At 39.6% G+C, this 27,110-nt stretch overlaps 1 protein-coding gene across 1 annotated transcript in view; it reads right to left on the bottom strand.

Annotated features, from left to right (window-relative positions):
* Window positions 1-27,110, bottom strand: part of RNGTT (RNA guanylyltransferase and 5'-phosphatase) — a 463,180-nt gene that overhangs the window by 51,321 nt on the left and 384,749 nt on the right. The window contains 1 exon segment of the mRNA XM_077487269.1: window positions 552-618. Coding sequence (XP_077343395.1) covers window positions 552-618 — 67 coding nt within the window.

Raw genomic sequence — 27,110 nt, 5'->3', positions numbered from 1 at the left:
AGTGTGTACTGTTGTGATAGCTGTATTTGGCTACAGCTATTACATGGAACAGATGCACTGTGATTGGCCCTTCATGTACCATGTGATCACTGTGATTAATCACATAGATAATCACAAAAGTATGCAATGGATGGCTATAAATGAATGTATAACTGACATGTGATCACTGTGATCGGTCAGCCAGGTACAACGATCTGTCAACTGCTGTGTCCGGTGGATCCAGGATGGAAAATCCTGCACATCCAGGATGGAAAATCTCCCAGGATGGAAAATCTCCCACACCAAAACAAAGCTCTTAAAAAAAGATGCATAGGATTCATATGGGCAAAATAAATGGGTAATCATTATGCAGGACCCTCCTTCATGACCAGTAGGTTTCAGAGGGAGAGGTAGGATTTATATATGTGCTAGACTGTATCATGTCTGCTTACCAGAAATCAAAGTAGTCACAAATACAGTACATACTATAAGCATTTTGAAGTTATTTTTCTAGAACAATGTTTATGTTACTGAAGAGCAAGAAACATTCTAAACATAACAGCAAAACGTACCTTTATCTGTGAAAAAGGGCGCTCATATTTTCCAACATAGAGTAATCCAACATTCTGAGTCAAAAGGCTGAATCAGAAAAGAACATAAGATAGAAGTTATTTTTACTACATTATATACTTATTTACTCATGTATATAGTACATACATTAATTAATGGTACTCTAGTCGAAAGTCAAGATGTAACAGATAATGGATAAAGTATGTTGTGAAATGTAAAAAATTATTACTAAAGTAAAAAAGAAATGATCAGTCTATAATTTTAATGGTAGCTTTATTTTAAGGCCTCATGCACAGTGGATGTTATTAAAAAAAAAGGCAGTAATGTTAGCTGTAGAAAGCTGTAGCTGTAGAGTGAGTTTTGCAGCATTTTTGTAGTAGGGTTTTACAGCTGTAGTGTTTAGCTTTTTTAGCAAAACAATACTCCCATAAAAGCTTGTGGCTCAAAAATGCTGATAAACGCAGAATAGCTGCATTTTCATTGGCGTTATAAAGCTGGCTTCAGAGTTAGAGCATTTTTACAGCTGAAAAACTCCTCTCAAAGCTCACTAGGTTCTGGGTTTGTTTGTTTTTTACCAGCTAGAAAAAGCCCTTGTCAAAAACTATTTACAACAGCCTATGTGTGTATGGACACACAGGATGATATGATAAGGAGTTTATGGACTGCAGAAAAAAACATCTGAAGCCAAAAACAACTTTAAAAATGTCCAGCGTGCATGAGGCCTAACAATGAGAGACAGAATAACAAAAATATCCAGAAAAACCCATGTCAAAAAAGTTATAAATTGATTTGTATTTTAATGAGTGAAATGAGTATTTGATCCCCTAATTGATCAGCAAGATCAAAAAAAAAAAAAAAAAAAAATCCTGGATGGCCGCACATCAAAAAAGGCATCTTTATTGGCAAACGATTAAAATCCAAGTACCGTCACCTCATAAAAATAGGGAAAACAGGACAAATAGCTAATGCGTTTCACGCCCCATCATGGCACTTATTTATAGCTAAAAAGCTCTTAAAAGGAGTGCTCCTAATCTCAGCTTGTTACCAGTATAAAAGACATCTGTCCACAGAAGCAATCAGAATCCAATCTCTCCACCATGGCCAAGACCAAAGAGATGTCCAAGGATGTCAGGGACAAGATTCTAGACCAACACAAGGCTGGAAAAGGCTACAAGACCATCGCCAAACAGTTTGGTGAGAGGGTAACAACAGTTGGTGCGATTATTCGCTAATGGAAGAAACACAAAATAACTGTCAATGTCCCTTGATCTGGGGACCGCACCTTGTGGAGTCTCAATGATCACGAGAATGGTGAGAAATCAGCCCAGAACGATATGGGAGAATCTTGTCAATGAATCTTCTCAAGGCACCCGGGACCATATAGTCACCAAGAAAACATTTAGTAACACACTACACTGCAAAGGACTGAAATCCTGCAATGCTCGCAAGGTCCCCCTACTCAAGAAAGCACAGGCTTGTCTGAAGTTTGCTAATGAACATCTGAAAGATTCAAAGAAGAACTGGGTGAAAGTGTTGTGGTTGGGAGAGACCAAAATTGAGCTCTTTGGCATCAACTTAACTTGCTGTGTTTGGAGAAGGAGGAATTCTGCCTATGACCCAAAGAACACCATCCCCACTATCAAATATGGTAGAGGAAACATTATGCTTTGGGGGTGTTTTTCTGCTAAGGGGACAGGACAACTTCACTGCATCAAAAGGGACCATGGACGAGGCCATGTACCGTCAAATCCTGAGTGAGAACCTTCTTCCCTCAGCCAGGGCATTGAAAATGGGTCATGGATGAGTATTTCAGCATTACAATGACCCAAAACACACGGCCAAGGCAACAAAGGAGTGGCTCAAGAAGAAGCACATTAAGGTCCTGGAGTGGCCTAGCCAGGCTCTAGACCTAAATCCCATAGAAAATATGTGGAGGGAGCTGAAAGTTTGAGTTACCAAACATCAGCCTCTAAACCTTATTGAAGCCTTGAACCCTTGAAGAGGATCTGCAAAAAAGGAGTGAGACAAAATCCCTCCTGAGATGTGTGTAAACCTGGTGGCCAACTGCATGAAACATCTGACCTCTGTTATTGCCAGTGAAGGTTTTGCCACTAAGCACCAAATCATGTTTTGCGAAGGGGTCAAATACTAATTTCACTTATTAAAATGCAAATCAATTTATAACTTTTTTTTTTTTTTTTATGTGTTTTCCTGAATTTTGCTGTTATTCTGTCTCTCACTTAAAATATTCCTACCATTATAGACTGATAATTTCTTTGTCACTGGGAAAATGTACAAACCCAGCAGGAGATCAAATACTTTTTTCCCCTCACTGTATATGTAAATTGTGACTTTTCCAGTAGAAGCTTTGACTGGCCCTGCCCACAATTGGTAACCCTTCTTGATGCTTCAAAATGATAGGTGACATTCACCAAAAAAGGATACCCGAGATCCAGGGCACAGTGATATTTACAGGAAAATATTGAGATTTGCATATAATTTCAGCAATAAATATCTCTGGATCGACTAATGTTTATCATATATTTTCTTTACTAGAGACTATTTGTGCTAAGCTTGAACTGGCCACCACATTGACAGTAAGATAGGTACTGTTGCAGAACACTCATGGATATGTTCAGTTTCAAATAACTACTACTACTACTACAGTTCTCAATATGAATTTCTGCTGTTGCCTGAACCACAGTGCTTTAAATAAGGATGCATTAGTGCATGACCTGCAAACACCTCCAAGTGTCATTTATCATAAATTCACTGAAATGTAATTCTGTGTAGGCAGTCTGAGAATTGATGAATTACGCCATCAACCTGCAGGTGTTTGAGAACAAAACAATAATACCTCTAAAACACTGGGTACTGTGAGTTCTTCAGAGTGCAGTGCTCAGGTTTTAGCCTCCATTCACACTTGAGCATTTTGCAGCTCATCACCCTATGCCTTACAATGTTTATAATGCAGAATCACATCCTTCTAATTGCCCCAGTTTCCTCAGTCTCGTTATGATCTATGTCCATGCTAAAAAAAAGTACATCAGCTTTTTTTTTCCTTGAGAGAATATTTTGGCAGTTTTGGCACCATAGACTTTATCTAGGGTGCCTGTAAATGCATGGTATGCATATTTTTGCACCTGAGGAGCTAATTTCCTCCTCTTGCCCCAGCCTAAGAATAAAATGCCTGAAGCTTGATACAACCACAATTCCAAAAAAGTTGGGATGCTTTGCAAAATCTACCTGAATTTGCAGAATGCAATGATTTGCAAATTTCACAAATCTATATTTTTATTCACAATAGAAAATGTACCATTTTAGGAAAAAATAATAATAACTGATGATAACTGATTACAGCAATATGTTTAAAATCAGTTGGGACAGAGACATGTTTACATCCCCTCTTCGTTTAACAACAATCTGTAAAAGTCTGGGAACTGAAGGTACTGAAGTTTTGGGAGAGGAAATTGTCCCATTCTTGTATGCTCAACAGTCCTGGGTCGTCTTTGTTGTGCAAAAGCAGTATGTTGCCCTAGATGCAGTATGTGGTTTAGCATTGTCCTACTGAAATATGCAAGGCCTTCCCTGAAAAAAAGTAATCTGGATGGGAGCATATGTGGCAATAAAACACGGATATATCTTATAGCATTGATGGTGCCTTTTCACATGTGGAAACTGCCCATTCCATTTGCACTAGTGAACCCTCATACAATTAGTATGCGAATGTAGCTAATAAGCTGGAAGGTCTGTCTTCTCTTTCTGGAGGATGTGGTACACATAGTTTGCCAAAAAGAATGTAAATTTTAAATTCTTCTGACCACAGAGTTTTCAACAGACCAGCAGTGTTTCTGGATTTGGTTCAGATTTCTCCAGATTCTTGGAATCTTTTGAGGATATTGAGTACTGTAGATGTTCATATAGTCAAAGTCTTTTCCAACATTAATCTGAAATTGACAATTTTTGACACTGCTTTTCACAAATTGGTTAAAGTCTACCTATCTTTACTTATGAGACACTCTCTCTAAGACACTCTTTTTAAACCTGTCACAGAACCCTGTCGCAGAACCCTGTCGCACTCAGCTTGAGTGTTTCCGTCAGTATACAGCTTCCTCCAGTCTTAACATCGGTGATCAGATATTACAGCCACCTGTACAACACCAGCAGACACTAGCTTGTAGGAACATGGAATGTTTTATTGGACAAGGATACAGGCTTTTTATACACTTGAAAAGTGTGTCAGTCCCCCACATACCCAATAACCCAAATATTTACCCAAAACATCACACACTGGAGTTAGATAACAAGGTAGGGCTGTCTCATGGCTACACTCCTCTCTTCTAGCAACTACTAGCTAACAACGATATAATTAACATGCTAATTAATGCAGACCTTAAACCAGCCCAGGTGTACAGACTGCCCAACAACTAGCGTAGAGCAGAGTACATTATACATTATCCTTAGGCTGCTTTCACATTGAGGCGCTTTGCAGGTGATAAAGTGCTAAAAATAGTGTCTGCAAAGCGCCCTGAAACAGCCGCTGTTGCAGGGCGTTCAAAAAAGTCCTGCAAGCCGCATCTTTGGAGTGCTGTAGGAGCGGTGTATTTACCACTCCTAAAGCGCCCCTTCCCATTGAAAACAATGGGGCAGCACTGCAAACCCGCCTGCAAAGCACTGCTGTAGCGGCGCTTTTCGGGCGTTTTTTTTTTTCGGCCTCTAGCATAGCACAACGCCCCCAGTGTGAAAGTAGCCCAAGTATAAACACAGAACACCTTATTAAACAGACAATAGCATGAGACCCCAGTAGCAGACTGTTTGTCTCCTACCTACAATAGTCTGAGGCAAAGCTCATACAATGTTCCACCACTGAGATACACTGTAATTAACATATCATAGATTTCTTGAGGGATATTGTTGATAAATATTACTGTCCCATCTGCAGTAATCCAAACCACGTTCTCGGTGTCCATTAAGTGGTGGTCCATCATTAGGGAAGGATCTGCTTTCTTCCTGGGCCATAGTCAGTGGGTAAGAGGCTCGCTCCTAGTCCTCTCCAGAAGCCCCTTGGTTATGTCTGTCACAAAACCTAATCATGTTACCAAGCTGTTGCCAATTAACCTATTTAGCTGTAAAATGTTCTTGCAGCTCTTCAGTGTTAGTACACATGTAGTTTGCCTGTTCTTTGTTGGCCTGAGACGTGTTGCTGCCATCAATTTCAAAACAAACTTTCCTAAAATGGTACATTTACCCTTTAAACATTTGATATATGTCTTCTATTTTCTATTGTGAATAAAATATGGGTTTATGAGATTTGCAAATCTTAGCAGTTTTTATGTAGCTTTTACAGTGTCCAAACTTTTTTGGAATTGGTGTTGTATATGTGCAAAAAAAAAAAAAAAACTTGAACAAAGCTCAAGCCTGAAAAACCAGCAGGAAAATGCTTTGCTCAGATGTGAATGCAGGCTAAAAGGTCTTATATATAGCATATATAAAATATAAATAAAGCAGCACACAGCTGGACTAAAACGTTTTATAAACATTCATAAATGTTGTTTGCCCCCAAATTTAAATGATATAAATATTATATTTGGGAAAAATGTATGTTTCCTAAATTGAGACTAACGAGAAAAGCCCAAGAAATATAAACTACACCTTACACATTTACAAACAGAGTGAAGGTGTTGCTGTATATTTTGTGCGATCAATAGTTTTCCAAACATTTATATGATTTCAGAGCTAATGGCAAACAAAAATGATACATTTGTAGATAGACACTTCGAAACCTGAAAATATCAGAGATGTTCTGCAGCATTTTTTTCCTATGTACATTAGAAATCCTTTCAGCTTTGCCGAGTCTGAAAAGGCTGACAAATCATTAATGTTTTACAGCAGAGACTTTTATATTTTCCCGAAGCCCAGTGAGTGTTTTGAGGTGATGAGTATTCTCATGTATTGACTTTTAAAGATGAAGCAACACAAAAGGCTGTAAAACCACATGAATTGTTTTTTTTTTTTTTTTTTAAGGCATATGGTATTCAAAATTTTAACATCATTCATAAACAAAGTTGCATTTCATGAACTGTGGACTTGGTCCTCCCCATCCCCTAAAACATCTCACTTTTTATATTTTACTTTCTATAAAGGTTTTATGAAGACCACAATTACAAAATGGCATGCAATACTTGCCCTTTTCAGTGCAAAAGAGAATAGCAAGAATATTAACAAGGTCATATAAAAGCAGTTCCAGCTCTTATTGACAAGATAAATAGAATCATGATTTGACATCCTGGGTACAGAAATTATGTATGTCAAAACTGAGTTTGTAGATCAAGAAAAATGAATAAAATGGAGACAGAACCGCTGCAGACAGGCATAGTGTTAGATTGAGTGAGGGCTTAGGTAAGTAACAAGGAGGGGGTGAGGGGGCAAAATTATCACCAAAACAGGTTTAACCTTAATGCAGAGAGGCAAAAAAAAAAGTTTTAGCTTTAGAACTACTCTAAGCTTGAAATACATGATCAGATCCCTACTTGAAAGATACATCTGTGGCTAAAGATCTTTGCACAATAGCCAATGCAACTTTTTTTAATCTTACCGCAAATATTTTCTTTTGCATAATTTCTACAAAGTTTCACTTTGTTCTATAACTTTTTTGTGCTGTATTAACTATTAATAAATGTGATCTCACTTCAAATAAACTGTAAAAAAAAAGTTTTTGCGTACATATTTATTACAGCAAGTCTACAGCTGCAAACAGATAGGTTTCAATCTCCTTCCATTTCAGCACATCTGGCTTGTTGAGAATTCTACCTTTTACATTTAAATAATGTAGCACATCGACATTAGTGTCTATTGCAATCAGTGTGCACCAGATTATGTTAAATAAATCACAGCAAATCTTCACTTTGCAGCTGCGCTATAACAATTACATTAATAAGCAAAGTGATAAAGTAGAAAACTTAGAGGAAGTCAGGGGATGGCACATTTTTGAATTTATCAATTAAAATATAAAACAATACTAAGGGCCCTTTGGCACCAATGCATATCGTACATCGTACGTACTTTATTTTGCGAACCCAAAAACATATTACTGCAAGAAAAAAAAAAAGCTCTATTTTTGTTTTCTTTCTAAAACAACAAAACTACAGCATATTGATATAGTCTTGATGCACATTAATAAATGAGATTTCAGCTGGCAATACCTTTGTAGTAAAATGCATGCATTCTACCACAAGTGATACATAACATATAAGGATTAGTTCACACTTGTCCATTTTCCTGCAGGCCAAATATCTACTTTTAGAAAATCAAAAACCATGAGAGCAGTAAATAAAGATATTCGAAATGCATGACTTCAACATATTTTGGTTACAGATAGCTATGTACTAATAATGCTACCAGAAGATTGGATATGTGGAATTATGGGGTTGCTCCTTTTTGGTGCTTATAATTAAGTAATTCCTATTACAGATAATTTTTCTTCAAAGTACAGCAGTTTATCAGAAATTATTTTTCACACATTTGATGACTTAAAACTGACAGCTCAAACCCTAGTTGTTGCAATAGTTTTCTGTATTTGTGTTTGCTGGGCCTTATGCTTTTCTAATGGTCAAAAGCTCCTGGCAACAGATTTAAACAACCATTGTGAAAAATGTCTGTGAAGGCGCTAAGTTACCTGGTTCCTGATATATCAGGTAGTATTTAGTCGCATTACAAAGCTTGTCCAAGCCACTTTTTCAGTTCTGAGTGTCATGAAAACATCCCAGCATTTATATCAAACCAATGCCTTGATCCAATTACTATGGAAAAGTATATGTTATTGTCTAAGCACAGGATGGGAGGAGTGAAAATTGTGGAACTACTATGTACTAGTTAAATAATCCCATCTTTGGTGTCAGGAGGGATTCATAAATGGAAATCCTTTGAGTTAAATGGCTGATGGTTTGAATGTTTGCCAAAATGTCAGGGTAGAGATGTTAAAATGGCATCATATGTGGCAAAACAGATGGTGCTGAACCGCTGTTTAGTAATGGTTGTTCCACTTTGATAAGGGTGGCCTCTTTACTCTTGTGAACTAGTTGCCCTCACTGTTCAAAACATGCATGCCGCTGTTCTCAAAAGAATGTCCCTTTTCTTAACGTGTAGGAAAACAGACATTTTACAAAAACAAATTTGAAGATGAGAGGTAAAATTTGACAATAAAACAATAGGCAACACAGTCCCCTACTTTAACCACTTGCTTACTGGGCACTTAAACACCATTCTGCCCAGACCAATTTTCAGCTTTCGGTGCTCTCACAATTTGAATGACAATTACTCAGTCATGCAACACTGTACCCAAATGAATTTTTTGTCCTTTTTTTCCCACAAATAGAGCTTTCTTTTGGTGGTATTTGATCACCTCTGGGGTTTTTATTTTTTGCGCTATAAATGAAAAAAGACCGAAAATTTTGAAAAAAAACGCATATTTCTTTGTTTCTGTGACAAAATTATGCAAATTATTAATTTTTCTTCATAAATTTTGGTCACAATTTATACTGCTACATATCTTTGGTAAAAATAACCCAAATTAGTGGATATTATTTGGTCTTTGTGAAAGTTAGAGCGTCTACAAGCTGTGGTGCGAATCGCACAAAATTGATCACATCTGATGTACTGGTGGCCTATCTCGCTTCTTGTGACCCGAACAAGTCAGAAAAGTACAAATACCCCCCAAATGACCCCTTTTTGGAAAGTAGACATTCCAAGGTATTTAGTAAGAGGCATGGTGAGCTTTTTGATGTTGTCATTTTTTTCCCACAATTCTTTGCAAAATGAAGATTTTTCATTTTTTTTATTTTTCTCCACAAAATTGTCATTGTAATAGGTTATTTCTCTCACGTGGCATGTGTATACCACAAATGACACCCCCCAAAAAATTCTGCTACTCCTCCTGAGTATTACAATACCACATGTGTGGGACTTTTTCACAGCCTGGCCACATAGAGAGGCCCAACATGCAGGGAGCGCCATCATGTGTTCTAGAAGCATAAATTACACATCTAACTTGTTGACTATTTATTACACTTTTGAAATACCAGGACAATGACACGTGACACTGATGACAGATGGCACTGATACGTGGCAATGATGACACTTATACGTGGCACTGATGACACGTGGCACTGATGACAGATGGCACTAATATGTGGCACTGATGACAGATGACACTAATATGTGGCACTGATGACACGTGGCACTAATACGTGGCACTGATGACACGTGGCACTAATACGTGGCACTGATGGCACGTGGCACTAATACGTGGCACTGATGACACGTGGCACTAATACGTGGCACTAATACGTGCCACCGGTGACAGATGGCACTAATACGTGGCACCAATGACGCGTGACACTGATGACAGATGGCACTGATAAGTGGCATTGATGACACGTGACACTGACAACAGATGGCACGTGACACTGACAGGTGGCACTGATGACAAATGGCACTGATGACAGATGGCACTATGTGGCACTGACACGTGGCACTGACGACACGTGGCACTGACGACACGTGGCACTGGGGGCAGGTGGCACTGGGGGCAGGTGGCACTGGGGTGGATGGCACTGGGGGCAGGTAGCACTGGGGTGGATGGCACTGGGGGCAGGTAGCACTGGGGTGGATGGCACTGGGGGCAGGTAGCACTGGGGTGGATGGCACTGGGGGCAGGTAGCACTGGGGTGGATGGCACTGGGGGCAGGTAGCACTGGGGTGGATGGCACTGGGGGCAGGTAGCACTGGGGTGGATGGCACTGGGGGCAGGTGGCACTGGGGTGGATGGCACTGGGGCGGATGGCACTGGGGCAGATGGCACTGGGGCAGATGGCACTGGGGCGGATGGCACTGCTGGGGGTGGATGGCACTGCTAGGGGAGGATGGCACTGCTAGGGGAGGATGGCACTTTATTTTATTTTTTTACTTTTTTTTCTTTCACAGTCAGAACGGCTGCCGCTGCAGCCGTTCATCTCTCCCCTCTCGCACTGTCTGTGCGAGGAAGGAGAGCGGCGCTGAGAGATGATCTCATATGTAAACATATGAGATCATCTCCCATTGGATACGCCGATCACGCTGTAAACGGCCGCTGTGATTGGCCGTTTACAGCGATCTGTGTTTGCCTGTCCCCGGGGGACACGGCGAACACAGAACTTCCGCGATGCGCGCCCGCGGCGGCGCGCATTGCGGAAGTAAACATCACGCCGTCCAGGGACGACAACCCGGACGAAGGCGCCTGCTCTACTGCCGTCATTCGGCCATAGGGCGGGCGCGAGGAGGTTAAAAAACAATTCATTGTTTGTCTCCGTTCACACATTTTAGTTCGTAAAAGCTGAAGTGTAGTCTGTACAGCAAGCTTTTGCCAAGCTCTCTTCACGCATCTGTCTTGAATTCCCAAAAGTACTCTTCAGCCCAACTGTGAGAATGACAACAAATCTAAGGGTTCTATCTGTACCTTTAACCACTTGCCCACCGGGCACTTAACTACTTCCCACCCTGCCAAAGTACATAAACGAACGGCTGGGCGGGTGCTCTCTCCTTCTGAGTGGACGTTCAGGAAAGTCTCTCAGAAGAAGGGGGCTTGCACGTGCAGTGGCGCAATCCCGATGCGCTCGTGTCACCCAGACACGGCGCATCTCCGATCGGCAAGAGGGCTCTGTGATTGGCCCTCCTGATCACATGACGGACGTGTACAATCACAGCCATCATGCGATGTAAACACAGAGCTGGTTGCTAGGCAATCGGCTCTCCTCTCCTCACACAGAAGTTGTCGGTGAGGAGAGGAGAGGGGATCGCTGCAGCCGTCTGAAGATCAGTGAGTATGAGCTGTTTTTTTTACAGCTTTTTACTGATCACCACCCTAGTGTAAACACACGTCTCCCAAACAATAAAAACACCAGTCCCCCACATATCGTTGGTAAAAAATAACCCAAATAAGTGTATATTATTTGGTCTTTGTAAAGGTTATAGAGTCTACAAGCTATGGTGGCAATCATTGAAAATTGATCACACCTGATGTACTACCTAATTTCTTGAGACACTAAGGCTTGGTTCACACTGCAGCGATGTGGGAACGCTGTGAATTCACATCGCATGTCTCCCGGCGGCAGTTCACACTGCCCTATGCCAACTGCTGGGAGTGTCAATTGAAAGTTTATGACACTCCCAAATCAGTTTGCATACCGCAGTGCGAACTGCAAATTTGGACAAGAATCAGATCGCATGGTTGTGAACACCCATGTGATAAGATTCTGCTGCGGACCAAAAAAAGGGTCCTGTGCGAGTTTGGTTCGAATGTAATGCGAAATCAACCATACTATCTGTATGGCTGAAATCGCATGTGATTTGCACTGCAGTGTGAATCCCATCCGTTGTTGGACATCGCATTAATGGGAACTGGCCCTAACAAGCCAGGAAAGTACAAATACCCCCAAATGACCACTTTTTGGAAAGTAGACATTCCAAGGTATAAAGAGGCATAGTGAGTTTTTTGAATTTGTCACTTTTTCTCACAATTCAAAATAAAGATTCCCCCCCCCCCCCCCCCACAAAATTGTCATACTAACAGGATATTTCTCTCACATGGATACATTCTGCTACTCTTCCTGAGTATGATGATACCACATGTGTGAGACTGTTACACACCCTAGTCACATACAGAGTAGGGATCGATCGATTATCGTACCCGATACTACCAATATTGCTTCAAGGGGTTTTACCAGGGTGATGCTTGCAGCTGCAGGCATCACCCCGGGACCGTTCTTTAGATCGGACTGTCGGCTTTATTGTAATAACTGATGCGGCTTAACAGCTGCTTGGCTGTTATTACAAGCAGCGAGAGGGGAAGTCCCTCCCCCTCCCACTGCCTTCTGCCACTCGCCTGGGCTCTTCTGTGCCACCAGCTCAGATCTAGTAAAATGGAAGCGTTGTCATGCCATCACGTCCCATATTACTGGCATCTTAAACGCGCCAGTTTTAAAGAATATAAAGTATTCAGAAATGCCCATCTTGACATTTTGAATATTTTCAAGTGCAGAGGAGGGGTTTGGGGTCTCCCTCCATAAAGAGTACCTGTCACTGCCTATTACTGTCCCAAGGGATGTTTACAAAAAAATTGTAACTTTTTTTTTTTAAATGTACGGAATGTCAGCACACAATATCGGCTATCGGCCTGAGAGGTGGCCAAAATATTGGTATCATATTGGCACAGAAAAAAACAATATCAGTCAATCCCTAATACAGAGGCCCAAAATGCAAGTAGCACCTTCAGGCATTCTAGGAGCATAAAAGGCCCTGGGGCACCAGGACAATGTAAACACCCAAAAAATGACACCATTTTGGAAAGCAAACACCCCAACGTATATTCTATGAGGCATAATTAGTCTTTTGAACGGGTCATTTTTTTTATACAGGTTTTTGGAAAACGTGGAAAGAAAATGAAAACGCATCTTTTTTTTGTTTTGTTTTTTACACAAAGTTACATAGTTAGTAAGGTTGAATAAAGACACCAGTCCATCCAGTTCAACCTGAGTGTCTACAATTGTCCCTATCCCTGTACAAGTTGTCGACTTATAAGATATTTCTAACACATAGCATGTGCATACCACAAATTACACCCCAAAATATATTCTGCTACTCCTCCTGAGTATGGCAATACCACGTGTAAGGCTTTTAGACAGCCTGGCCACATACAGTAGAACCTTCAAGAGCCACTGATAGGGTGGCACTGATGAGCACTGTAGTGTCACTGATGGGCACTGTAGAGCACTTTAGTGGCCTAGATGAGCACTGTAGTTTTTTTTTAAAGCGTGTAAATATATATGTTAACCTCTTAATGTCGACAGCACGCAAATATGCGCCCTCTCAGCGGCCGGGCCTTGGCACCGAGCGGCCGCATATTTGCGTGTAATAGTGCCGAGAGCATGCGCCTTGCGTGCTCCCGGCACAGTGATCGGAGACTCATGGAAATTTCCCAATCGCAATTGCCGTTTGCAATCAAGACTTTACACGATCATGTGACCGCCCCGTGACAGCAAATCACGGTGGTCACCTGGCCATAAGCCCTGCCCCTGTATAGCAAACATCTTAAAAGAGCCAACGGGTGAAATGTGTGAAAATATTAGCAAACAAAAAAAAGTTGTAATTATTAATAGTTTATAAAATAGAAGTGAACCAAAAAAATTTGCAGAAAAATAATAATTAAATGGAGGAGAATAAGGAGCTAATTAAGGCATATTAGAGTAAATTAAGGTTAATAAGGGGTTAAAAAAGGAACATTTAATTTAAAAAAAAAAAATTTTTTACAGGCTGCTTTAAACTTATTTCATCTGCAGATCGAAGTTCATCCCTTTGATCCATAGATGTATAAACATAAAGAAACAATGTATCTTTTTAGCCATTTGTTTCAGCGGCTGAGCATGGTTTTTGATAAACATTGCCCGGGTGCTTTTTTTTTTTTTTTTACAGCTCCAATTGCTGGGACTTAGTTTACACTTAGGTTGTCAACTGGGGAACACCACTGACAGCTGAATGAGGTCATCAGTTAAGGAAGCAGCGGCCCCACTCCTTAACTTATAATTACCGGCTTTTTTTCTATATTTCAGCTGTCAGTGGGGGAATCCCACTGACATCTAAAATAACCGAGCCTGAAAGTATTGGTTTCAGGTATCGGAGCAAGCCTAATAAATACAAAATGTATAACAGAAGGTGGCCATACACTATACAAAATGACTTTACAATCTCTTTTAGATTTACCAAGACTACTGTATATAAAAAGGAGGACAGACCTAATGTACCTAATAAATCTGTATTCAATCTGGCAGGGCCCTTGCACTATGACCTAAAGTAGAATGTACAAATTGTATAGTGAGCATAAGTGATGTAATAAAGCGAACCAAAAGTCATGCAGTCCATTATAAATTCTACATGCTATGGTAAAAGCTACTAACTTTGCTACTTATCAAAACTCCAAAGGGCTATTCCAAATCCACTGGTACCATACCATATCATCTTCATGAGAGTATCTCCTTCACATTTTGTAAATGCTTATTGTACGTCATACTTATTAACTGATGCGTAGAAGCTAGTGTCTGTGTAGCCTCATGTAGCTAGCTGAACTTTTCAGGTTGATCAGGGAACAATAATATTCACAAAGGGCTACTAAATTAAATTATAACTAGATAACTCCACTTACGTGCAAAAGAAATATAAATTAAAAAAGTGTAACATACAACTGCAACACAAGCCATATTCTAATTTGTTATTAAAAATGATTCCTAAAGAAATACAGAGCCTTCTTCAAAGCAGAAACATGAAGGAACAAAGTTTGTTAAAAACCTTGAAATGTACATTGATCACCCAGGGGGGATTATTTTTTTCTCCACAACAGTGGCACTTTAAAGCCTCTGGGTTTTATGTATTAAGATGTTTGGAAAACGGTTATGAAAAGTTTCGATTTCTTGGAAGTTATGAGGATATATGGAAAGTTCCTTTTGTGAAACATTCTATGAAATAAACCCCCAGTGATGGAATCCAGTGTGATCTAATGTGTAATCCATTGTGCTCCACTGAAAGACTCTGAAATATATGTTGCCTGGTATACGTAACTGATGATAGTTTAAAGAATGTTTTCCAAATAACATAGGATTTTGGAACAAATCAGCAAATCATTATGAGAAAAGCAGATAGACAACAATCACATTCTTATATAAATAACTTTTTGGAATAAAAGAATTAGTTATGCAGCTTTCTTTCTTTGGGTGATGTCCTGGAACAAGGGTGGGTGATGCCAAACACAGCATTCTTTCTAGCAATGTATTACGCCACTTGAATGTGATCTGATTTTGTATAAAATATAAAACAAGTTACTGATTGCATTGCTTTCCAACTATTATGAAAGCTAGTTTCGCAACTTCATATGCTCCACTGTGACAATATATGGGTAATAACTGTGTTGACTTAGCAGACAGGGACAAAGGAAGTGCTGGTGTATATGAACAGAGGACATCAAGGCAGGAAGAAAGGAAAATGCTTTTGATTAATCAGAGTAGCACATATGTAAGTCTTACAGTTTGAATTTGTACATATGTTTTATGTTACGAGTTACTCTATAGCAACCAGGAAGAGTTCTGCCATAAAAAAAAAAAAAAAAAAAATCTATTTTTGGATACCCTTGACTCCGATTGGTGACCTACAAGTAAAACCACTGAATTCCTAAAAAAATGAGTGCCATTACCCATACTGGTAATAACAGATGTACATTGCTACATATGCTAATGTGTTCATTCACTAAAAATCACTGAAGAATATCTAAGCTTCCTATACAAACTTCAGAGCAATCAGAACATGTATAAGTGACACTGACTTGTTTTAAAAAAAATATATATATTTTAATATTTAATTTGTAATGTCACATACATACTTTATGATACAATCAAGATATCACAATGTATGCTTACAAAGAAGTAAAAAAACATAAGAAAAACAGTCTCAAGACAAACTTTAATACTACATCATTTCAGTTATTTTCAAAACTACAAAAGAGGTCAAGACTGGATGAAAAACAAAGAAGAAATAAAAAAAAAATGGTTTATTTTAACCACTTGACCACTGGGCACTTAAACACCCTTAATAACCAGACCAATTTTCAGCTTTCGGTGCTCTCGCATTTTGAATGACAATTACTCAGTCATGCAACACTGGACCTATATGAAATTTTTGTCCTTTTTTTCACACAAATAGAGCTTTCTTTTGGTGGTATTTAATCACCGCTGGGTTTTTTATTTTTTGTGCTATAAAGGAAACAATACCGAAAATTCTGTAAAAAAATGAATTTTTCTTTGTTTCTGTTAGAAAATTTAGCAGATTAGTAATTTTTGCTTCATAAATTTTGGCCAAAATTTATACTACTACATATCTTTGGTAAAAATAAGTACAAATTGGTGGATATTATTTGGTCTTTGTGAAAGTTAAACAGATGTACATTGCTACATATGCTAATGTGTTCATTCACTAAAAATCACTGAAGAATATCTAAGCTTCCTATACAAACTTCAGAGCAATCAGAACATGTATAAGTGACACTGACTTGTTTTAAAAAAAATATATATATTTTAATATTTAATTTGTAATGTCACATACATACTTTATGATACAATCAAGATATCACAATGTATGCTTACAAAGAAGTAAAAAAACATAAGAAAAACAGTCTCAAGACAAACTTTAATACTACATCATTTCAGTTATTTTCAAAACTACAAAAGAGGTCAAGACTGGATGAAAAACAAAGAAGAAATAAAAAAAAAATGGTTTATTTTAACCACTTGACCACTGGGCACTTAAACACCCTTAATAACCAGACCAATTTTCAGCTTTCGGTGCTCTCGCATTTTGAATGACAATTACTCAGTCATGCAACACTGGACCTATATGAAATTTTTGTCCTTTTTTTCACACAAATAGAGCTTTCTTTTGGTGGTATTTAATCACCGCTGGGTTTTTTATTTTTTGTGCTATAAAGGAAACAATACCGAAAATTCTGTAAAAAAATGAATTTTTCTTTGTTTCTGTTAGAAAATTTAGCAGATTAGTAATTTTTGCTTCATAAATTTTGGCCAAAATTTATACTACTACATATCTTTGGTAAAAATAAGTACAAATTGGTGGATATTATTTGGTCTTTGTGAAAGTTAAAGAGTCCACAAGCTATGGTGCCAATATCTGAAAATTGATCACACCTGAAGTACTGACGGCCTATTTCAATTCTTGAGACCCTAACATGCCAGAAAAGTACAAATACCCCCCAAATTACCCCTTTTTGGAAAGAAGACATTCCAAGGTATTTAGTAAGAGGCATGATGAGTTTTTTGAAGTTGTCATTTTTTCCCACAATTCTTTGCAAAATCAAGATTTTTTTTACTTTTTTTTTTTTTTTTCACAAAATTGTCATATTATCAGGTTATTTCTCACACACAGCATATGCATACCACAAATTACACCCCAAAACACATTCTGCTATTACTCCCGAGTATGGCGATACCACATGTGTGAGACTTTTACACAGTGTGGCCACATACAGAGGCCCAACATGCAGCGAGCGCCATCAGGTGTTCTGGAGCACCCAGGACAATTCTGACATTTCTCTCCTACATGTAAAAATCATCATTTATTTGCTAGAAAATTACATAGAACTCCAAAACATTATATATGTTTTTTTTAGCAAACACCCTGGAGAATACAATGGTGGTCTTTGCAACTTTTTATCTCGCACGGTATTTGCGCAGTACTTTTTCGAATGCTTTTTTTTGGAAAAAAAAACAGTTTTGGGCTTAAAAAAAAAAAAAAAAAAACAGTAAAGTTAGCCCAATTTTTCCATAATGTGAAAGATGAAGTTACGCTGAGTAAATAGATACCTAATATGTCACTCTTCAAAATTGCACACGCTCGTGGAATGGCGCCAAACGTCGCTACTTAAAAATCCTGGTTACTGGTTATATGTTTTGAGTTACAGAGGAGGTCTAGGGCTAGAATTATTGCTCTTGCTCTAACGTTCGCAGCGATACCTCACATGTGTGGTTTGAACACCGTTTTCATATGTGGGCGGGACTTACGTATGCGTTCGCTTCTGCATGCGAGCACATGGGGACAGGGGCACTTTAAAAAAAACATTTTTTTTTATTGTTCATTTTACTTTATTTATTTTAGTTTGACATTTTTTTCCCCAAAAATAATTTTTTTGATCACTTTTATTCCTATTACAAGGAATGTAAACATCCCTTGTAATAGGAATATGGCATGACAGGTCCTCTTTACAGTGAGATGTGGGGTCAATAAGACCCCACATCTCACCTCTAAGCTGGGAAGCATGAAAAAAAATAAAAAAAAAGATTCTGTCTTTGATCGTATTAGCGATTCGATAGAAGCACCGGAGGGCGGCGGGAGGGGGGGGGGATGTCTATGGCTGGGTATTGCAGGGTATCACCGACTATGGCTGGGTATCTCAGAGTATGGCGTTGCAGAGTATTGCATTGCAGGGTATTGGCGGGTGTTGCAGAGCATTGCAGAGTGTTGCAGGGTATTGGCGGGTGTTGCAGGGTATTGCAGAGTGTTGCAGGGTATTGCAGAGTGTTGCAGGGTATTGCAAAGCGTTGCAGAGTGTTGCAGGGTATTGCAGAGTGTTGCAAGGTGTTGCAGGGCATTGCAGAGTGTTGCAGGGCATTGCAGAGTGTTGCAGGGTGTTGCAGGGCATTGCGGAGTGTTGCAGGGCGTTGCAGAGTGTTGCAGGGCATTGCAGAGTGTTGCAGGGTGTTGCAGGGCATTGCGGAGTGTTGCAGGGCGTTGCGGAGTGTTGCAGGGCGTTGCGGAGTGTTGCAGGGCGTTGCGGAGTGTTGCAGGGCGTTGCGGAGCGTTGCAGGGCGTTGCGGAGCGTTGCAGGGCGTTGCGGAGCGTTGCAGGGCGTTGCGGAGCGTTGCAGGGCGATGCAGAGCGTTGCAGGGCAATGCAGAGCGTTGCAGGGCAATGCAGAGCGTTGCAGGGCAATGCAGAGCGTTGCAGGGTAATGCAGAGCGCTGCAGGGTAATGCAGAGCGTTGCAGGGTAATGCAGAGCGCTGCAGGGTAATGCAGAGCGCTGCAGGGTAATGCAGAGTGTTGCAGGGTAATGCAGAGTAATGGGGGTATTGCAGAGTAATGGGGGTATTGCAGAGTAATGCAGAGTAATGGGGGTATTGCAGAGTAATGCAGAGTAATGGCAGGGTATTGCAGAGTAATGCAGAGTAATGGCAGGGTATTGCAGAGTGTTGGCAGGGAATTGAGGGGTTAAATTTCGGTGTGCAGCGATGTGGGCACTGCAGATGCAGCCCACATCGCTGCTGACACCGATCTCTTCCCCCTCCGCTGTACCGATCGGTACAGAGAGGGGGAGGGAGGAACCGGCGTCATAACATGACGCCGGTTTGTTTACAAGTGATCACTCCGTCATTTGACGGTGGTTAAATATTAGTGTTAAATTAGATTAAATTAGATTAAAATGTTATTGAACCCACAACAGTAAAATCAGTATGTATATGCAGTAAAGCCTGCTTGGTATACTCTCTGTGGAACCTAAGTGGTTAATCATCTGCATTGTGTAAAAAGGCTGTTTGAACCTGTCTTCTCTGATCTTCCGCTTTTTTTACTGTTCCCAATCCATCTGCTAATAGCAAAGAGCTCTAGGAGGCCTCTGCACATGCCCAGTTTGGTGTGCATTGCTGCTAGAGACAAGCTTTAATCAGACACTGATAGATCATTGGATTGATAGCACCAGGAGCATTTTTCAGCAGCTGATGGGAACAGAAGGAGGAAGAATTGTTCTTATAAGGATCTTCTAGAAAGGGAAAGATTTGCAGGAGTCCAGACAGATGACAACGAATAACCCACTGCAGTAGAAAGCTGAGCAAGAGGTACAAGTTCTCAAGAGACAGAGAGAGGATGTACAAGGTCGACCAGACCACAAACCGAGCCAGGCTGATGGACATATAGAATTATGAACAGAGAACTCAGGATGAGGTTCGCTATCAGACCACTAGATGGAACCATCTAACCAGAGATCTGAACTGGTATGTTTAAGTGTACTGGGAAACCATAGCTTACCTTGTCCACATTGCTGGTCCCACCCAGGGTCCAGGCCTTGCCAGTCATGGTGGGCATACCCTCAGGAGGCTCTTTAGGATCTGGCTGCCTTAAGGATAGATCATGACACTGCACCTGCACAGTACCTCATGGCTAACTCATTTGTTCCAGAAAACTGCTAATGAGCCAAGAAGGTAGTAATCTGGTTAAAAATCATTAGAAAATTCTTCTCCAAAAGCGCTCTCAGCTAAAAACACCTAATATAGACCATACATTCAACGAACAAATTTGAATGAATTAAATATATGTGCAATGTCCATACACCGCCACCAAATGTCTCCAATCAAGTGAAAGTGATATCTTCTTTAAAAGTCCATAGATAAATGTAAAATCTGAAGTGGCTTCTTCTGGTGGAGGCAAACACCCTACTCATCAAAAATACATGACACCCATTACAGATAGTTATAAACAGCATGTCAAGCAGAGATGTATTCTCCACGGAAAGGAAACCAGCCCATGAAGTTACACACCCACCGGGCAAAAGGTATGGTATATTGCATAATTTAAGAAGAAAAAGAAAGGCTTCTCATGATGTAGTTTGTAAAATTTATTGCATCATATCTAAAAAAATGCACTTACAGTGTTACCGATCAAAACAAGCTCATTAAAACAAGCAGGGACGTCAATTGCGTTCCACCTGCATTCCAAAAGATGGCGGAAGTGACGTGGCATGTACTATCCGAACCAACGCATTTGGTCAGCAACGTCTGACGTCATCAGGGGTCACGCAATTCTATAGGAGGAGAGGAATTCTTCAGGTGTTCCTATTGAAGTCTATGGAGCCATAATATACCCGACTATGCTTGGAAAAAAGCTCATGCATTTTCTCCAGCATTGGGGGACTGAGCATACAAATATGCATAGTCAGAAGCAGAAAAATGCTGAGGGGTGAATGGAGACTTAAGAAAACAACAGTCTGAAAGAAAAAAAAATTAAAATTGGTTTCTACATTGTGTTTCCGTTCTTGGGCTTAAAAAAACCTAAATGCCATTTCTGAAATCTGATAGGAGTTTTGAACCTGGTAAAAAGGAAATTAAGTAGTAACGAAAGTAGATGACAAGGCTACAAGAAGTAAAATACATCTTAATAATCCAGGAACTTTACATTTATTGATTTCTATGGATCAAGCTATATGATAGGTTTTGTAAGCCTATAATGAGAAACTGTATAGCTACATAATGCGTCAAAGTCTCTTTGCATTCTTCCACTAAACTCAAGTAGCCAAACAATAATAAACTAACTCCAATCTAAGAAGGCCACTAAAGAGTATTTACGATACACGGCATGTGAAGCATGCCTTCAGCAATCCCTTCTTTCAGAAAAATCAATAAGTTACACTTACTATGAGAAAATTATATAGGTAACAGCAAATACAATGAAAACAGATTACATTTAAGTAGCACCCAGCATAAATTGCATTTTTTATTTAATGCAAACTGTTCATTTGTAAGGATGGAAAAATAATACACACATACAGTTTATGTACGAAGACAAACACTAAGCAAGATTCCAATTCAAACTCTTGCACATGTTAAGTACCCATGAATCAGAATTAGGAGAGAATGTGTAGGTGGGAAAAGACGCAATGGTGAAAAAAGCCCATCTGTACACAGATAGTGATGAAATAAAACCCAAAACTGAAAACATGTTTTCACCATGCTTTGGAAAATAAAATTAGAATGTACTATTTCATTGCTAGTGTAGTTATTTCTTAGTGACAAATGACTCGGCTTTCATTGTTCCAACATTATTCAAAATGCTATATTAGACAGTTATGCACTGTACATCAGACACAGAGGCCGATTAACTAAAGGTTTTGACAAAGTCCACGCAATGTGTAAACATTCACTTCAATTATCCAATCATGTGAAAAGAAAATCCCTATTTATTTTATCTGCAGATGACTGGATCACTAAAAGGGAATCCTCCCACATTTGACTGTATGAGCAATATCAAACCTTGTAGTCAAATCAGACCAACTGTATATTGTGCATTTCACTGTGATGAAATGCATTCCAGCTTATTTATTAGGAATGGGCTGTTTAACTGGTTCCCGACCAGCGCACGCTGATGTATGTCAGCAGAATGGCACGGCTGGGCAAATGGGCGTATAGGTACGTCCCTTTAAATTTGCCATTGTGTCATCGTGTGCGAGCCGCCGGAACCTCCGTGAGTCGGCCCGTGGGGATACCCGCGATCGTCTCACGGGGAGGAAGAATGGGGAGATGCGAATGTAAACAAGCATCTCCCTGTTCTGCCTAGTGACAGTGTCACTGATCTCTGCTCCCTGTGATCGGGAGCAGAGATCAGTGACATGTCACATGTAGCCACGACCCCCCAGTTAGAAACACAGCCCAAGACACACTTAACTCTTACCCAGCCCCCTAGTGGATTCAAGTTTATCATCTTATTTACTCCCTCACTCAAATACATCTGAACAAATCCCCTAAACAAACATTACTATGTAGTCCAGTGGAAAAAATCCCAAGACACCTGGGAAGATTAATATTCTCTTTATAGTGGCAAAAATTACCTTAGCTAGGTCCTGGAAGACAGCGACAATTCCTTTTATTATACTCAAAGCTGAACTGTCTTGGATTATGGTCAATAAGCGTCTTTCAGACATTTTCAAATGATAGGTTAGCATTGTTTGAGAAATCCTGGATTGATTGTCTGGATAATGAATCCAAAGATCTATCAGTTTAAAGAACTCTCATACACAGATAAGTTGGCATACAGTACTTTATATGTCACTTCATTCTTCTTGATCTCTTCCCTATTTCTGACTTTTTTATATAAACATTTTTTATGATTATGATTTTTATGATTTATTAGGCTGACATATAAAAACCTATCCATTTTATATTATATGTTAATATTTAACATATATTATATGTTAATTTTTTTTAAATCTAAATAAAAACAATGAAAAAGAAAAATAATCCTACCACATGGCTATGCATGTGCTTTGCGCTTGCTTTTACTTGGGATGTGTGCCTCAACTTTGACTAGGTATGTGTGCTCTGACTGAATGTGTGTGTCTGCTATGATTTTTCTAACTGCATATGTCTATTCCATTTGCAGTGTGCTGTAAGGATGACGGAGTTGGGGGTGTCCCACAGCCCTCACTTTCTGGGCGTATAATGATTTGTTTCTATGTACTCCAGCTAGGAGGGGCAGACAAACAAAAAAAGGAAAAATAAAAAAACGGACCATAGTTAAGCCATCCCTACATCCCATAGCCTTTGGCTTTGTCCTGTTTTGTGTCTATTGTCTCCAACACAGAAAATTCACAAAATATTATGTTCAGCCAGTTAATGATGTCAAGTGCTGCACTTGAGGCCCCTCATATCAAGTAAATTGACCACTATTGTCATAGACACCAATGCTGCAGTCATGTCTCTGTCACCCTGTCCAAAAGAGGCAATTGCTAATTCAAACTTGAGTTTACGTTTGTGCTGTGAATGGTAGGGAGAAGAGACGGTCAGAAACATGACTGTAGAGCTGAGGGTCTATGTGCTTACATCTGTAGTGGCCTGGAAGTACAGCCTGTAACCAAACTAGATTTCAATTCGCTGAAGACAGTCTGCATAATTGGGGGTTTTCAGCTGAGGCTAAAGATGGTCACACACAAATCCAAATATGGCAGTTTCAGCAGGGACTGTCTGAATTTTGCTCCATGTGTGGCCATTATGGTTGAAGAGAAGTTGTTCTACCGATTGACCTCTGTTCACCAACCCTGTCAGTATATTTCTGCTCAAACAGTGGAACACGCAATAGGCTGCAGTGCTGGTCTCTGTATTCTGATGATGGGGGGAGTCGGCTTATTGTCAGGATATGACTCCGGGGATTCCCGCATCCACATCGAATGTGTAGATGGGGAAATCGCATCAACCTGCTGGTTGAAAGAAAAAAACTGACCGATATATGGCCAGTTTAAGGCATGATTACTGCTCTATATTTTGAAGAATGCTTGAGCCAAGAGTTGAGCTTTAAAGGAAAACAATACGGGTTTTTAGGTCAATTTTATTCATTTTTTTTTATTGTGATCATGTGGTTATGTTATTAGCTGCAATCATCTAAGAAGAAAAAAAAAGAGCATTTTATTATCGAGTTAAAATCCCTTCTCCAAGGAATGTTTGAGTATGAGAAGCTATATGCTTTTATCCTGATGCACTAAGAGATTTGTAAAATGATCCCATTCCCAGAGGCTCCGAGACTATTTTCAGGCTCAGACAGTGAAGGTGAGCAAGATCGAGTAAAACCAGGGTGCTGTAATGCATCTAGTAGAATTTAGAGACTCAATTTATCATTTTTGACTGTAGCAATAAAATTACATCATCATGCTAATACATTTTAATTACAAGTGGTTATAAATTGCCAGCAATGAGCCTCGCAGGGCACACTGCGATAACATTCAGCTGAACCTCAACAAGGTATATCACAGCTTTCATATTTTAGGAAGATGACTTTCTAATGCACTGACAAGGATAATTATGGGTAAAATTAATGTGTCATTAAATGTAGCAGTTTGTACACTCTTGTTTCATATAGGCGGGGGGGGGGAATAAAAGAAACTTATTAGTAATTTAGCTCAGTAAGTAAAGTGTCGTGACCTGCTATTTGGATAAAATAAAAGTTAAAAAGGCACTGTTAACACAAAGGTCCTAGAAAAGGATTTAATGTTGCAAATGCTGTGCGGTTATGTGATGGAACTTGGATGTGGTTTGTATATTCAATGGGTCCAAAATCGCACTAGTGTGAACAGAGCCTAAATAAGTGTTTCTCAACCTCTTTGTAGTCAAGGCACCGTTTCAAGTTATGCACAATCTGGAGCCACATCATTCTAAAATGTAAACAAAATAGTATTACATAATGCAGCTGTCTTTACACATGTAGAGGTTACTTTCACTAAAGAATATACCTTTGCACACTGGTACTAACTAGTATTCCAGTGTAACTCTTCATCAGTTTCTCTCCCTTATTCAGCTAATGTGATCCCAGCACTGACAAAGACAGCCTTGAAAAAGGGACCCAACATCCTCCAAATCAACCTATGATGGCATTGGTTGTTAAAAATCCAGCAGTTGGCCCACACAATGCTTTAACTGTAAAAAAGCTCCTGGTATTAAGATTGTGCTCTGCAGCCATAAATATATAATATTTCCATGGTATAACATCTAGTATATAACAGAAAAGTGCAGTGCTGAATTTTTTTGTTATATTTCTGCTTATGTGCCTACTATCTGGGCTATAGTGCTCGGCTGCTGTACGTTATTGTTGTCCATCTTAGCGCAGATATTTTTTAATTTTTCATAACATCTACTATGTTTGCATATCTAGAAAGGTAAGGGCCATACATAGTGGAGGCAGTTTAGAACACTTATAACTAGGTACTCTATACATAGGTTTTACGCTCAAATTGGATTTAGTATTATGATGAAAATAGGCTTTGCATAAAAGTTACTGCTGCCAAATGCAAAGCAACTCTTTAAAAAGGACAGTGTCTTTTCTGCAATGAAATCCCAACCAGCATGGTCAACTCTACCTGTTGGACTACACGACAATATCCCTTTCTGTTTCACTTAACATGCATATTTTGATTTCTATGCCAGTAAAACAATGCTTCTGACATGATTCTCAATCGCTTGCATAGACACACATTTGTAAGGAAAGAGGACTTCCACTGCCCTTGAAATAGTTTTATAAGCTTGATGGTGATGTCACAAAACTGGTTCTCGCTAGAGCAGGGGTGCTCAACCTGTGGCTCTCCAGCTGTTGCAAAACTACAAGTCCCATCATGCCTCTGCCTCTGGGTGTCCTGCTTGTGGCTGTCGGAGTCTTGCTATGTCTCATGGAACTTGTAGTTCCGCAACAGCTGGAGAGCCACGGGTTGAGCACCCCTGCACTAGAGGAACATGCTTTAGAGGTGAAGGAGGTTTGGGAGTAAACGTGGGTAATACCTTGAGACTTTAACTGGGGCTGGTAGTTAGTGGGTTGGCTGATTGATGACCAGAAGCTAACAATCTGCAACAATCGATCAATGTATGAAGAATTAAGCATCAAAGACAAAGCACACTATGTATACAAATGTATATTAATTTAAATACATGACCTACAGTATAGCATATTTTCTATGCAAGTTAGTGCCAGTGTATCATCCTTAAAGCGGACTTTACTCGTAGCAGTTTATGACCAATTAATGTTCTTTAACAAAAGAACATACATTATAATAATAATAATTATACTGTCACTTTCTTCAATTAAATTATGTACACTCCCAGCCTTGATTGCATGTCTTGGCTTAGAGGAAATCTGACAGAAGCTTTAAAGTGATGGAATTCACAGGCTGCCATGAGGGAGAAAAGAGAGAAAAACACTGTACTTGTAAATGTAACTCTTATGTTTCTCCCTGGCAGCAGTTTGTCCTGTCAACTCTCCTGTTTTTCTCCCCCCCAATATGCATTCCCTCCACACAATCTGCATCATTCCTGTTGCTCTCTTCCCCCTTGCCCCTCAGAGTGGCTCTGAGAAATTCCCAAAACATGGCCTGTTGGGGGCTAAGCATGTCACTGGAAACTAGTCTCTTCTATGTATATTAACACTCCAAGTCAGTACATCAGGATAGAAATTCTTGTAGGTTGGATTTGTTGTGAGCACATTTATTAAAGCCTTATTATAAGTTCAGAAGTCCTTATTATAGAGTGGCGCTGTCTACCTGAGCTAACATAATGGGTGCTCACTTGAGGTACCTGCATTCCTCATAACATGAACAAATTTCAAAGAACAAAAAAGTGAGTGATCTTGTTTAAACAGGAACAATGATTAAAAGCATGAGTCTTTTTCTCTGCTGACA

The sequence above is a fragment of the Lithobates pipiens genome, unplaced genomic scaffold, assembly GCF_037356315.1.
Source record: "Lithobates pipiens isolate NorthernLeopardFrog02 unplaced genomic scaffold, aLitPip1_a1.2 Scaffold_18, whole genome shotgun sequence".
NCBI classification, from domain to species: domain Eukaryota; kingdom Metazoa; phylum Chordata; class Amphibia; order Anura; family Ranidae; genus Lithobates; species Lithobates pipiens.
This window is presented reverse-complemented; position numbering and strand designations above follow the sequence as displayed.